Consider the following 10,265-nt stretch of genomic DNA (forward strand, 5'->3'; position numbering starts at 1 on the left):
AAGCTTCTCAACTTCGTTCCCAGCTAGGCTCCACCTACACTTGAGCTCATCTTTCTAGTTTAAGGTTTCACGCCTTTTCCCTCCTATCCTTGGTAGTATACCACTAGAGCTAGTCGTTTTTGTGTTTGGCTTGGAGACTGAAAGTCTCGTAGGTTATTACCTTGCAGAAATCTCAGGATCTACGGGTCGTTCCGGCTATAGGCTGAAAGGTGTAATTTCGGCTGCTACCTCAAGCAGTGGCTTTAGTTTTTCTATACATCCAAAAACTACTTTTGGATCTCCACAACGAAGCGTAGGACTCACTTTTTCCTCATGTTCGGCGCCTGCAGTAGTCAGCTCGACAACTTCCGTGACAAGATCAACAGCTCCGACGTCTGTTAGAGGATTCATCCCTGTTGTCACTTCCCCGTCAACCGGCAACGGGGATAGCTACGGCAACAAATAGGAAACGACCAGCACAAGTTATCATTTTAATTAGCCTCTACCATTAATTGATTCTATTGTTTAATGAAATTTTGAAAGTCAGAGAAAGGATAAAGAAGGAGCCGACACGAGGTTCTTTGAAGAGATAGGTTCCGCTCCAGTCTCTACTCGGGTCGTTCTCGGTATGACTTTGTTGTTTCATTGCTTCGTTGGGGCGAGATAGAACTCCTTTTTCCGCCTTTTCTCAATTTCCGCTTCGGTCGTCTGGTTCACCTCCGGTGTTCCGCCTCCAGTTCGCTCACAAGCACCACATATCATGCTCCATGAAGATAAAACAGCGAGATTCGCAATTCTTCCTGTGGTAGCGATCATAGTCAGGGTGCCCCCTTTTTGGCAGCACAATCTAGCAGCGTGATTCCACCACCGCAGGTGTCACAATGGGCGCTACGTTCATATACCGGCTGTCAGTAAATGAGGAAGCGAAGCTGAATTGCTTTCTTGTTAACACAGGAGCGAAGGTGTCGGTTCTCCCAAACACGTTAATACCGCAAAACTTGTGTTTGGCTGCCGCGAACTCCTCTTCCATCCGCATTTTCCGTTACAGGAAGGTGGACTTGCGTCTCGGATTGCGTCGAACCTTTCGGTGGACATTCTTCTTGTTCTTCTGCCTTTGTCCCATTCACAAGCGGGGTGGGCTCGTCGTGATCGGTTTCGCCATTTGGCTCTATCGAATGACTGATCTGGGTGCAATCTCGAGGCTTTTAAATCTCCATCCAGCGTATCAAGCCACCATTGTTTAGGCCTGCCTTTTGGTCGTTTACCATCGACTTCGATGTTCAGACCAATCTTGGTAAGTCAATTCTCGTTAGCACGAATTGCGTGACCATACCATCGAAGACGCCTCTCTCGCAACTTTTCCACGATTGGTGCAACCCCATAACGATCGCGGATATCCTCGTTTCGTATTTGATCAAAACGTGTCACGCCACTAGTCCAACGTAACATCTTCGTTTCCATTACCGCAAGACGCCGTTCATTGTCTTTTATAGTTGGCCAATACTCAGAACCATAGAGAGCGACGGGACGGACAACATTACGGTAAATTTTAGATTTGAGACGTTGGTTGATACGTCGATCACAAAGCACACCAGTTGTGGAACGCCACTTCATCCAGGTAGCGTTAATGCGTGAAGCAATTTGATAACGCAGTTCTCCATTGGCTGATAGCGTTGACCCGAGGTGTTTAAATCGCTCAGTTCTGGGCAGGTCACTGCCGCTGACAGTGATTGTGCCTGTTTCATGGGGATCGGTCGTCAAAAATTCAGATTCAGAGATATCCCGTGTGACGGTGTCCATAACAAGAACAAAGAGGAGTAGTGAGAGGGCGCTTCCTTGATGAACACCAACAGAGGCACGAAGCGGTTTTGATACACTACACTTTACTGTTCGGTTCGTGGTAGAACAATTGAACCCAGCGCACGAGTTCTTCTGGCACGAAGTGTTGTCGTAAAGCAAACCAGATTAGTTCGTTTTATACACGGTCAAACGCTTTCACAAGCTCCAGAAATGCAATGAAAAGAGAGCGTTGCTTCTCACGATGTTTCTCCATGAATAATCACGCAGCGTGTATTGCGTCAGTAGTTACGCATTTTTTGACAAATCCGGCTTGATTCACGGTTATTTCAACGATTTCGCGAATACGGTTGTCAAGAATGCGTTCAAAAATCTTGATGATATGGGAAAGTAACCGGATCGGACGGTAATTTGAACATTCTGCTGGGCTACCTTTTTTTTCAATATCAAAACAGTGGTAGTTTCTTGCCAGTCAGATGGTGTTCTACCTTCCTGAATAACCCGATTAAAGAATTCACTGAGCCACAGTGTTGGGAGCCAGCTCTTTCTTTCGTTTTATTCCCTCCTCGACTTCATTTGCGCTGACAGTGAGTCCTTGTCTGTTTTACGTAGGTACCTGTCGTGGAGACTTGGTCCCACGGTCCTCTACGGACGTGGATTGATTTTGTGACCACAATCGGAGCCCCGCTGTGACAAACAGCAACGGTACCAATCTATATCAAGTGCATGGCTTAGCATTCATACTGGTGGATGCAAGACCTACTTAAATCTCTACCGAACTAAGGGGTACGGCACCCGTGTTGAAACGCAACACTACGCTGAAGCCCGGAGGTCTCTTCTCGCTTGAGCATAACCACAACCCCCATGACACTCCCAAATAACCGAGCTGTACTCACATACAACGGAAGTTCACCCGAAATATAAGAGTCGAGGGGCTATCTCGGTTCCCATGGTACCAGTATACCAGTGGTGAGGTTTCGTGACCAATTTGCCACTTCAGATGAGTCCCCGTGCAGACTCGGGTCTGATCGCTCTGATTAGGCCTTTAGAGCATTCGCCTACTGCATCACGGCCGGCAAGCCAAAGTGAGTGCAGCGTTTCCCGGTGCCACCACTATGGAGATTCTCCTCGGCCAGTTGGTTTTGGTTTGGTCGACAGGGTTGCGCACCAGTTGCGCTGACATGAAAGTCCTGGGGGTTTAACGTGAGTACCTGCCGTGAAGGCTTAATCCCACGGTCCTCTTAGGACACGGATTGATTTTGGGACCACAATCAGAGCCCCGCCATGCAAGCACAGGAGTCCTGGCTTATACTGAATGCAGGCTCAGCATTCATAGCAGGGGATGCAAGGCCTATCTAACACCTCTGCCGCAACTAAGGAGTACGGCACCCGAGTTGTACAGCGCAACTCCACGCTCGAGCTCCGAGGAGCTCTGCCCGCGATGTAGGCATAACCACAACCACCATGAAACTCCTACTAGGGGGCAGACCGCAAATAACCGAGCCGAGAACACATCCTCCAGGAATTCTCCTGGAGCATATGCTCTCAGAGGGCCATCCCGGTTCCCATGGTACCAGATAACCTCCGGTGAGGTTTCGTGGCAGAGCCACTTCTGATGAGTCCCTTGCAGACTCGGATCTGATCGCCCTCCTCGAGTACGTGGGGACGAATTGCGCTGACAGGTGGAACTGGTCCAAATGTCGGCAATGATTGTGGAAGTTGAGGATGAGCAAATTTTTCAGTTGAAATCTGCCCGAAGTATTCTCGCCATCTGCAACCCCATTTTAGGCGCAGACTTCTTATATTACTATGAGCTGTTAGTGGACCTATAGAATATAGCCCCGAAAGACCCCGCAACCTCTTTAAAGTTGTCAGGAATAATTTCACCCTGCACGAACAACACTCTTCCCATGGTTTTCGAGGTCATTGAAGATCATTCCCTTCGCGGACTTTTCCGAAAATATCCCTAAATTACTATTGGAATTAGTTTCTTTCGGCCTGTTAAGGACGATGTGCAGCTCCACTTCAACAATACCGGATCCCCGAACTTCTCAAATGGGTGCCGCTATCACCCCAAAAGCTAGCTGTTGCAAAGAAAGAGTTCGATGATCTCATGAAGCAGGGTATTTGTTGACCTTCCAACAGCTGTTAGTCATCTCCACTCCATATGGTCCTTGCGGAGATTACAGGCATTTGAGTACTTAGACAATTTCGGACTGATACCTTATTCCACTCATCCATGACCTTGTTAATTCACTGACAAACTGCTGTGTTTTCACGACCTTGGATTTGGGCAATGCGTATCATCAAATCCCTGTTGCTCCCGACGGCATATCAAAAACGGCCATCTGCACACAATTTGGACTCTTCGAGTTCGCCGCGATGAGATTTGGCTTGTACAACACTGCGCAGTCATTTCAGAGATTCATCCACTCTGTCCTACGAAACTTAAACTACTGTTTCGTATGGATGATGTTTCGGTCGCCACATCTTCCGAATCTGAGCGTTTGGACCATCTCGAGTGCCATTTTCAACACTTCCTTCAAGCCGGGCTCCTTCTAAACGTTGAAAAATGCAAATTCCTACAGAAGCAGGTGAAATTTTCTAGTGATATGAGCACTACTGACGCTCACAAAGCTTCCCTTGTCAACCACAGTGAAGGACCAGCGAAGGTTCTTGGGCATGTTAAACTTCTATCGTTGTTTCCTGTCCAAGGCCGGTCATCTCCAAGCGATCCTCGACGCTTAATTGCTTGGGCCCAAAACGAAAGGCTCCCGCAAGGTTGCATATTGGATGTTTCTTCCCTCTTGGCCGTACCGAGGCTTAACAAACCAATTGAGTCATTACTTCTGTCACATCTCCTTTGGATCTAAGTATAGGCAACAATCCCGGAAAAGTATCTAGAATTTGACTCTTAAAGGAGCGCCTTGTACCTCAAATGAACACTGAGGCAAAAGTTGGGCTAGGATAAAGCGGAATCTGGAAGATAACCTACGTCAATGTCAAACCCGACTGGACTCATAGTTATAATTGTAACCAAGCTAGGTTTAAGTGTAAATTATTTATGCATTGGAAGCTTAATCGATCTGTTCACAGGCGGCTCATAAATTGCATTAACATTAATGTCCATTAAGCATAACCAATATACTAATTGTAAATAGCAAATTGGACAGTTTCTAATATCACGGCTCGTTTATTTTTAAGGTTTTGTGTAAAATGACTGCTTTTTGGAAGTCTGAGTTAAAAAAAATAAGGTTCCAGATCCATTCGGTTAAAAAAAGTAGAAAAAACTAGATCTTGACCATGTTTTCATAAAAAAATCTAGCTCCGAAGTGCCACGACGATGCCTCTGAAATAAGGTTCTTTTACTTATTTTCGAACCTCTCAACCTCACCCCCTGAATGAAGAGCAATCAAAGCAATAAAAGTCTAGCTCAATAAACTATTCTTAGCTCTCCACTCCTTGATCAAAAGAAAGTTTTATATTAGGGTTTGCGATATTTCTCTTAGGGGGAGTCGAGTACAACGGACCACTACTGGCTGGGTGCTCAGGCGATGTGCGTCTCACCCACCCCATGCATACAGAAGTATCGTATACGGCATCCGCTAAGAAAGCCTCAAAACCATGCCTGTCAGAAGGTCGCAGTACCCTTCATTCACCAACTTATCATGTAATTGATTTCGATCAATTATTTGTGGGCGTTAATTATAGCAAAATAAAATTGCATTCAAAACAAATAATAATTCTGGACGAATATAAAAGTGGCTCCAAAAACGCTCCTGTCTCCAAAGGTGTCCCACTCAGTGAAGAAGTTGTTTAACATGAAAAAATCGGGATGGAAACTAGCGTTTGCGTTGTATTCCTTCACTATCTTGGTGCAAGTACAATCGTCAACTGATTACTGTGAAATTTGTGAAAATCACATTGCCTGCGGAAATGATGGAGTAAGTCGTTTTTGAAAATTTATAATACTAAAAGAACTTCCAGGACCAAAGCCATTTGTAGACTTCAAAACGAATTCCGATCTGTTGCCTTTCGACATCGCATAATGACTTCATGGGATTCAACATCGATGGCGCACCAATATCTTCACCAATGAACCAGTTCTTGCTTCGCGTGGAATCCTTAATTCACTTGACCCTACAGGGGATGTCTGTCTGTTGTGTACTTATGTACACACCCCTTTCAGAGACAAAGCAGCACATTGGATTACCAGCAGTCTGTGGGACGAATCGGATAGACCACTTTTCGTGACACTCTTTGTCAGTAGTTTAAGGATCCTCTAGATGATTGGAATATCCTCGAACTGATGTGAGATCGCGTGCAAAGTCCATCCGAGGATTTCACCAGCTATCATAAAGCTGTGCGTTCGCCAGCCAATAGGCTAAACAATTCCTAAATGGAAGATAAAAGTCCGTGCCGCACCACCCGAGTGTGCTGTATCGTGTCCCGAGCGTCGCAAGTTAACTTGAATGAATTATTTAAGTGCGTCCATGTTTACTCTCCGGACCTCCAGGAAGGATGAGGGCGCAGAGCCTATAACTTGCGGAGGTAAGTTTCTGAATAATAATAATAATCGTTGGCGCAACAATCCATATTGGATCAGGGCCAGTGGCTTACTGCCACCAAATTCTAGATGAACCCACAGCGGTCGAGAAGGAACTAGTTCTGATGAAGGAGCGAAACTCGTGCCTCGTGAGAAAACTCGATTAGAGGCTCCCACGAAACAAGTCCCAGGAGGATCTAATCCGGGGACTCTAATCAACAGTTGCCCCTCTTGAAACGACGATTAAGCAAAGGTCTAAAGGACCCAACCCATAAACGATGCCAGCAGCTCAGTCAGAAATGATGGAGCAAGCACCCCGTGCAAAAGTGTAGTGAACTAAAGGGATTGAGATGGTCAAATGACCATCATGAGCGGACGTAGATGGCCTAGAGAGAAGAGGAATCCCAAAATCTTAAAGAATTGGCTAATTTGACCACTAAGGTCTGCCCTCCAATACTGAAGCTCCATCCAAGCGCTCTGTCGACAAGTGCTTGCACTTCTCTGCTAGCCAGGCTCGGGAATGTGGAGCGGTGGGGGTCCTTCGAGTGCTTCGATCCCTCACATGTCATTATACAAAATTCACGTGTCCATACTGGCGCGTGGATGCGCACCGATTCCTGAAAATAACCCCGTAAACTCTAGCAAATAAGAGATATTCTCCAAAACAATGATCTGAGGATGTCAAGGTTGGGTGGGAACCTCAGAGGCCGCGCCTTAATAAATATCTGAGGCAGAAGAAGCAGGAATTAAGGCTGTAATCCATCGGGAATCTTCCCTCTCGATCGTAGCACTCGGGGCCGGAAATTTACGGCTCCACTTACGCGGTCGAGTTATCGTTTTTTTTTTTATTTTCATTTTCAGGTTTTAGTTCGCGTGTTGTTTACTTCTTTAAGGTTCGGGTGAATCCACATATTAGTGTGGTTATTTTCAGAATCCGGTGCGTGAATTTTATATAACGACAAGCGAGAATGGTAAATTTTCTAAAATCTGGAACGAAGAGATAATCGTTTAATATAAATGTAGGGAAAATACTCCACAGGTTCAGACGACAATACCTTTCTGGATTTCTGGAAGCCAATCACCTACCAGACGTTAGGTCTCCAAGCCAAACACAATAAATAAAGTTGTGGTGGTATTCCAACAAGGATGGGACAGGAGACTCTACTGTACAAGGTGAGAAAGGAAATTGAGGCTTTGGAACAGTTGCTTCCGGGGAAGAAAAGGCGTGAAACCTAGAATTAAAAAAGCGAAGACAAGTGTATGTGGAGCCTTGAAACCTGCAAATAGAGCATGCAAATCCCCGTATCCCTAGCGAAAATACAGCGCCCCAAATCCCCAAAAAATTAAGCTGTTCTGTTACAAAAGGCTTACTAGAGCCCGCCTTATTTTTGGCTTCATTTTCTGATCCGATAGTTGCCTGTGCCAAATAGAGAGGCTCCGCCTGAGAGATTGGAAGGTCCTCCGCCAGTGCTCCAGGATTCACAAGAACGGAGACCAACCAAATTCCATATGTTGGATCCGAAACTGAATCGGAGATTAAACACAGAACTGAGGATTAAGAAGGCTTGTACAACCGTCTATGCCTGCAATAGGACCTTTGCAAAGAAATGGGGTCTCCGGCCGAGGAAGGCTCTCTGGAAATACACAGCGTGGTACATCTCATCCTAACATACGGTTCTATTGGATGGTGTCACTGAGAAAGAAGACTCTAGGTATTGCTGGACCTCCTCTCTCTAAACCTGCACGTTAAATACATTATTGCATGCGGATGCTGAACAGCGACAGCAACTATTTGTAACATCGTAAACGAAGTACCTCGGGAACTTCGGGCACACATCACGAGCTACGCCCCACTTCACGAGAAAATTTTCTGTAGTGTTTCCAACCAGGGCAGGTATGGAAGTTTTCTCGAATGCATATAGTGTATCCGAGTTGTAAAGTCTTTCAGGTTTTGCCAGTATATTCCAAGCGGAAGTACTGGCGATACAGGAAGCTTGTCAATAGTTGGGTCCATGATCCAAGCCCCAAGCGTAACACAGCCACGCTCACCGGGAACCGATCTGCAATTAAGACCTTGTACTCAAGGGCGACATAGTCCAGATTCGTTGGGCATTATAGAAACGCCCTGAACAGTCTGGGCGGTACGCTCGGGACTACCACCTGTACGAAGTCAAGCTGGGTTGGGCCCGCCAACAACAAAGCCCGATCGCGAAAGGTCTTGTGCCAGACAAGTGTAAAACGTGAAGTCTCCTTGCGGTCAATTTTCACAGGAAGAGGATTATTACTTCTTGGAATTTCAAAGTTCGCATGTTGTAAAATGTATCTCTAAACTTTTCAGTCCTTCAGCCCATCGTGTGATGCGGGACGTAAAATAATTAACTTAGATCGCTTCAAGGGTCTAATTGTTCACAAACATAACAAGTACCGGAACAAATTCGCGAAGGGGGCAATGAAGTTCAAACCAGCTGCTCGTATGGCGACAATGGTATGGAAATAAGATAAGATCTGGAAAAGGATTCTTTTGAATTTCTAATTTATTTCAAGCAATGGGATGACGAACTAGCAGAATTGGCCGAGCTGAATGTCAAGCGGTGCGAAATGGCCCATGACGAATGCCGTAACACGGAACGCTTTTCAATGTCCGGTCAAAATTTGGCATGGAGTTGGACTTCGGGATCCCTGAGTGCAAAAAAAGCCATTAAGCATGGTATTAAAGATTGGTTTCACGAGTATAAAGACGCTAATCAAAGAAATTTAGATAAGTTGAGATTTGACGGGTAAGTTAGAAAAAAGTGTACAAAAGTACTAAACTGTCATATTCTAATTGTGAAAACTATCTTTTTAATTGTAGACCTGTCATTGGACACTTCACCGTTATGGTAAATGATCTCAACACACATGTAGGCTGCGCACTGCTGATACAACCCAAAGATGGTGGCAAGGAGTCATTTTTTGCCTGTAATTATGCTCAAACTAATATTCTAAACAGACCATTATATATCAAAGGACGACCGGCGTCGAAATGCATTAAAGGCAAAAATAGAAAATACCCAGCCTTGTGTGACGTTTCGGAGCCCATTGATCCTAATGAGCCACACAAACTAAAGAGGAGGAGGGAGAGATGGTAAATTGAGGGCAATAGTTCTTCTAGGACGCGGTGCAACTTCCCCTCACACTACATATAAATAAATAGTTACAAAGATTTTTATGAGTTTTTAATTGATCTCCCTATTTAGGTGACGCATATACTTTTCAGCTAAGGGCAACGGTAACTACATCAACAACCCGTAGGCGATCCCCCATCTGCATTGTCAGAAATCATGCGACTCAGACCTTGCTGTATTCCCAAGTTCTGTGTACGCCTTCATACGTTTTGCATAGTACAACACTTTCATTTTCTTTGCCAAAATGTCGATAAGGATCATGCCAGCCACCACTAATATTGCCTCACCTGATGTGGTTCGAAAAGCACTGCAGACCCTCAAAGTCATCAGACGGTAAACTGAGTTCACCTGCTTCCGTCTCTGAGAGTTCGTAAGCGCAAGTGACGAGGAAAGCATAATGGAACGCGCCCCTACAGCTAGAAGCAACCTACCGATTCCTTTGGTATCCCCTCATCCGCCCCGTACCAGAAAGTCCTCTCTGAGAGGTAGTTTTCGACCAAATTCGCTAAATACCCAGTTACACTTATGTTAGCCAACGCCCCTTTAATTCTGTTTCAATTGGCCGAGTTGAATGCGTTTTTGACACCCAACGCCACCAGGCCACTGCAGCTGCCAGAAATCAATGCGCCTTTTAGCAGGTTTACAACCATACTAATTGCGTCAACCGTAAAGTGGGCATGCCGAAAACTAAACTGGCGATCCGACAAACCATTGCTGGCTTCGACGATGGGTAGAATTCCGTTGTAGATGACTCTCTCCATCATCTTACGATGCTAGGT

At 45.5% G+C, this 10,265-nt stretch overlaps 1 protein-coding gene across 1 annotated transcript; it reads left to right on the top strand.

The window, feature by feature from the left end:
- The first annotated feature begins 5,547 nt into the window (after positions 1 to 5,547).
- On the top strand, positions 5,548 to 9,526 carry LOC119650446 (antigen 5 like allergen Cul n 1-like). The gene is made up of 4 exons (XM_038053301.1): positions 5,548 to 5,720; positions 8,661 to 8,807; positions 8,867 to 9,099; positions 9,174 to 9,526. The coding sequence occupies exons 1-4, from the start codon at positions 5,598 to 5,600 to the stop codon at positions 9,448 to 9,450; spliced, it is 780 nt and encodes a 259-aa protein (XP_037909229.1). The 5' UTR covers positions 5,548 to 5,597; the 3' UTR covers positions 9,451 to 9,526.
- The last annotated feature ends 739 nt before the right edge of the window (positions 9,527 to 10,265 follow it).

This window comes from Hermetia illucens, chromosome 2, assembly GCF_905115235.1.
Source record: "Hermetia illucens chromosome 2, iHerIll2.2.curated.20191125, whole genome shotgun sequence".
NCBI lineage: Eukaryota > Metazoa > Arthropoda > Insecta > Diptera > Stratiomyidae > Hermetia > Hermetia illucens.

What these genes read in the sequence shown, in the direction of transcription:
- LOC119650446 (XM_038053301.1), top strand. Translation starts at nt 5,598, where the DNA reads ATGAAAAAATCGGGATGGAAACTAGCGTTTGCGTTGTATTCCTTCACT. An exon ending in CTGCTCGTATGGCGACAATG is followed by an intron (nt 8,808 to 8,866) that starts GTATGGAAATAA and finishes ATTTATTTCAAG; the next exon opens with CAATGGGATGACGAACTAGC. An exon ending in GATAAGTTGAGATTTGACGG is followed by an intron (nt 9,100 to 9,173) that starts GTAAGTTAGAAA and finishes TTTTAATTGTAG; the next exon opens with ACCTGTCATTGGACACTTCA.